The sequence below is a fragment of the Hipposideros armiger genome, unplaced genomic scaffold, assembly GCF_001890085.2.
Source record: "Hipposideros armiger isolate ML-2016 unplaced genomic scaffold, ASM189008v1 scaffold_285, whole genome shotgun sequence".
NCBI classification, from domain to species: domain Eukaryota; kingdom Metazoa; phylum Chordata; class Mammalia; order Chiroptera; family Hipposideridae; genus Hipposideros; species Hipposideros armiger.
The window spans coordinates 1,415,514-1,419,112 of NW_017731635.1; the positions used below are offsets into that span (position 1 = coordinate 1,415,514).

Here is a 3,599-nt window from a genome sequence, read left to right on the forward strand (position 1 = left end):
CTGTGCACAAGTGGCTGTTTCGTATCCTTCAGGTCTTTGTTCAGGAGTCTCCTCAGAGAGACCAGTAACTGCTCGTGCCCTTTCGGAGGACCCCATGCAGGGACTCTCCCTCTCCCGCTCCCTCTCGCTGAGTGATCTGCTCACGGAGCCCTCACTACCGCCAGTTCGTTAGACCCCCTAAAATCTGTCACCCACCTGGAACATTCCCAGAGTTTCAGATACAAATTGTGTCCTCCCGCCTCCCCTCCTGATGTCCACCCTTCCTCCCTGAAATTTCTTCTTCTAAAGCAGCCATTTCCAAAGGACACTCGTCCTTTCCCCAAATCACCTTGGTCACTGACCCCACCAGCCACCCACCAGGATCCTGGAGGTCACCATGTTTTGCCCCTTTATCATCACCAGAATCTAAGAGTTTTTCTCCTGTGTTTTTCCAAAGCCTTCTCCTACATCCCAGCTCTCCACTAGGCCCTCAGCTGTCTCTGGAGAATTGCAAACCCTCCCAAGGGACCTGCATTCATGAGTCTCTTTCTTGCTGGGCGTTTTCTGTATTCTTTGCATGCTCACTGCCCTCCATAGAGTCCTTCGGGAGAAAAGTCCAGCCATTGGCAAAGCTTGTAGGAATTTCTGTAATCCAAACTGTGTAACTCCAGGCCCATTTTAACTCCCCTTCAACGTGCTGTGTTGTGACAAAAACAAACCATTATTTCTTTGGTTTAAACTACTGTAATAATTAACTGTTAATCTACAAATAAAAGGCCAAGGTGACAGGCAACACACATTTACTTGAGATCCCAAGGAATAGCTATTCCCGAGGGACTGATTCAGGCAGAAGCCCAAATAGTGTTCTGATTAAGAGATAAAGGTAATGGGTACTGATGAGAAAGGGAAGGAAAACAATTTCATCCATAGAAGGAAGGCATTTCCATTGGTGCAGATAACCTAACATAGTGATGCTAATTCTAAACAATGTGTTTAATTTTCAATCCAGTAATCATCAGCCCAGTAGTCATAAGATTTGCTTTCTTGTTATCTTTGCAAACAGTTGTTTGGGACACAGGTTGCTTGAGGCCCAGCCCAAAGGTTATCTTGCCCTGTTCTAATATTCCAAGGTTTGAGGCATAAGACTTGCCAGGCGGTTCCTCTAGGAACTGCTCCAACCGGAACTGCCGCAGCTCCAATTTAAATTGGCTCTATTTTTTTTTAAGATTTTTTTTTTTAATTGGGGAATTGGGGGATGGGAAGAGTGCTGGGGAATTGGGGGAAGGGGAACAGACAAGTTGCTGTCTTTTTTGTTCGTCAGTCTAGTTGTGGAAGACGTTGCTTCACTAGCCCAAGTTGGCACCATCATTGCGTTCTTCCCGGGTGAGGCAGTCACTCACTGGCCATTGGACGGCTGCTCACTGCGGCTGCTGGCCGGTCACGCTGGCTGCCAACCACTCATGGTAGCTTATGGCAGCCCCACTGCAGCATCACTGCAGCCTATGCCGTCGCCAGCGACTCACGGCAGCCCAGCTCCAGGTCGAGCTGTTGTTCAGCATCTTAGCTGTAGAGGGCAGTGTCACTGGCCCTCATATATGGGATCCGAACCGGCGCCCTCTGGCATCCCAAGCCAACTCTTAACCAACGCGCCACTCGGCCAGCCCTAAATTGGCTCTATTTATATTTATTTTTTTACACCTCTAGTTTTCTCTGGCAAACTTGCTGACTTATATGATTTAGCTTCTGTCTCTAATGAAGCTATCAATCTCCTGCTAATTTTTTTTTTTGCCACAACTTCCGCTGTTTTCCAGAGTGCCCTTAGGATGCCTCTCTTTGCGTGATGCTTCTGCCTTACAAGCCAAGGCAAGGGAAAACTAGATGCCAGTATTCTCGGTATGCCCAGAACCAGGCGGAGCCTTCGTCCCTCAACCGAGGGCTGAGTGGAAGACGGAAGTCCTCACCTCTCGGATACCCTTTCCAGGAACTGAACCTCTGCAGCAGGTAGCTTGGGCAGGCTGAGCAATGCTGATATCCTACCCATCTTGGGAAGATACCATAGCCCTTGGGAGAGAGGCAGGCCTGTGTTCTCTCATGCACCCTCCTAGAGTGGCGTTCCCATGGCACTGGGACAGGAAGAGGAGAGGGAGGGGGCTGCTCACGGTTTAAATACCACAGACTCTGTTCTTTCTGAGGTATAGTAGATTTTCCAGAATAACTGTTTCTTCGTTTGTTGTATATGCCTTCAGGACCATTTCCATACATTTTAAATAGTTGGGGTTTTAAAATAATGTTCACTAGTTTTCTGGGTAATGGGCTTACCAAACTCTTCCCGTTGCAATTCCTTATTTATTAGTTTTAAGGGAAGTATTTCATTCTAGTAATTTTAAAGAATGACAAAACAACCCCCCAGATCCTTTCAATCCAACATTAGATATAAAAGAGTATTACTTGTAATACTAAAATAGATAAAGCCCAATGTGTACCCTCTCCAAAAATATATTGTTCCTTTCCTCATGGCCTCCTACATGAGGTAAGTGCTGTCCCAAATATCACCATTCTTGTGTGCGCCTTCCTACATAACGATTTGTTTTGTATTTTAGGCAGAGTGGTGAATGTGTCTGGCATGATATGTTCAGAAAGTCTTAAAAGCTGCAGCCCAGAACTGCAGCAGAAGTTTAGAAGCGAGGCCATCAGCGAGGAGGAGCTGGTGGGGCTCATGAACAAGTTCGTGGAAGACACGAAGAATGGAATACACCAGAAGGAAGGCTGGCCTAATACCGCGTATGGAGTGACAAAGATTGGCGTCACGGTCCTGTCCAGAATCCATGCCCGGAACCTGAGTAAGCAGAGGGGAGGGGACAAGATCCTCCTGAATGCCTGCTGTCCAGGGTGGGTGAGAACCGACATGGCAGGACCCAAAGCCACCAAGAGCCCGGAAGAAGGAGCAGAGACCCCTGTGTACTTGGCCCTTTTGCCCTCAGATGCTCAGGGCCCTCACGGACAGTTCGTTATGGAGAAAAAAGTTGAGCAGTGGTGAGGTCCTCTCATGGCTTCCTCCTTGGGCCCCATGATGTTATCTGTCCTGAATTGACCTATTGGATACTTACACTGTCAAAAATATCGCTACCTAAAAAATATATATACATATATATATATATTTCTATTAAGAACTCATTGTGACTTGGCTACTAATTCCGAGAGTCTTGTGATTTCTTCTGTGATGTAGGGGGAGAAAAAGTGGACTGGATGACAGCAATTACTGAGAATCAGTAGGTGAATAAATTTCTTTCTGCAGATCCATCGTGCAGATAATTTACATGCTGAACTGGCTCAGAAATGTAGTAGACCTAAAAGTTAGATCAAGAGAAGGGACATTATAACACAAGGATGCACAAACATAGAGCCAGACAGTAAATATTTTCAGCTTTGCAGGCCACACAGTCTGTTGGGACTACTCAGGTCTGCTGTTGGAGCATGAAAGCAGCCACACAATTAATAACCAATGAGCAGGGCTGGGTTTGGCCTGTCAGCTTCAGTTTACCAGCCTGTAGTATAACATGAACAACACCGTGCCGGGAAGACATCTGGTCTGTTCTTAAATGCCACACACACTGCGGGGG

The 3,599-nt window shown here is 46.7% G+C and overlaps 1 protein-coding gene across 2 annotated transcripts in view; it reads left to right on the forward strand.

Annotated features, from left to right (window-relative positions):
* CBR1 (carbonyl reductase 1) overlaps positions 1–3,275 on the forward strand; it is a 17,837-nt gene extending 14,562 nt beyond the window's left edge. The window contains exon 4 of one of the 2 annotated variants that reach the window (XM_019658614.1): positions 2,777–3,275. In XM_019658614.1, coding sequence (XP_019514159.1) covers positions 2,777–3,016 — 240 coding nt within the window. In that variant the 3' untranslated portion in view covers positions 3,017–3,275. Of the gene's footprint in view, positions 1–2,579 lie in introns of both variants that reach the window. The other variant, XM_019658616.1, reaches the window with a different exon arrangement.
* The last annotated feature ends 324 nt before the right edge of the window (positions 3,276–3,599 follow it).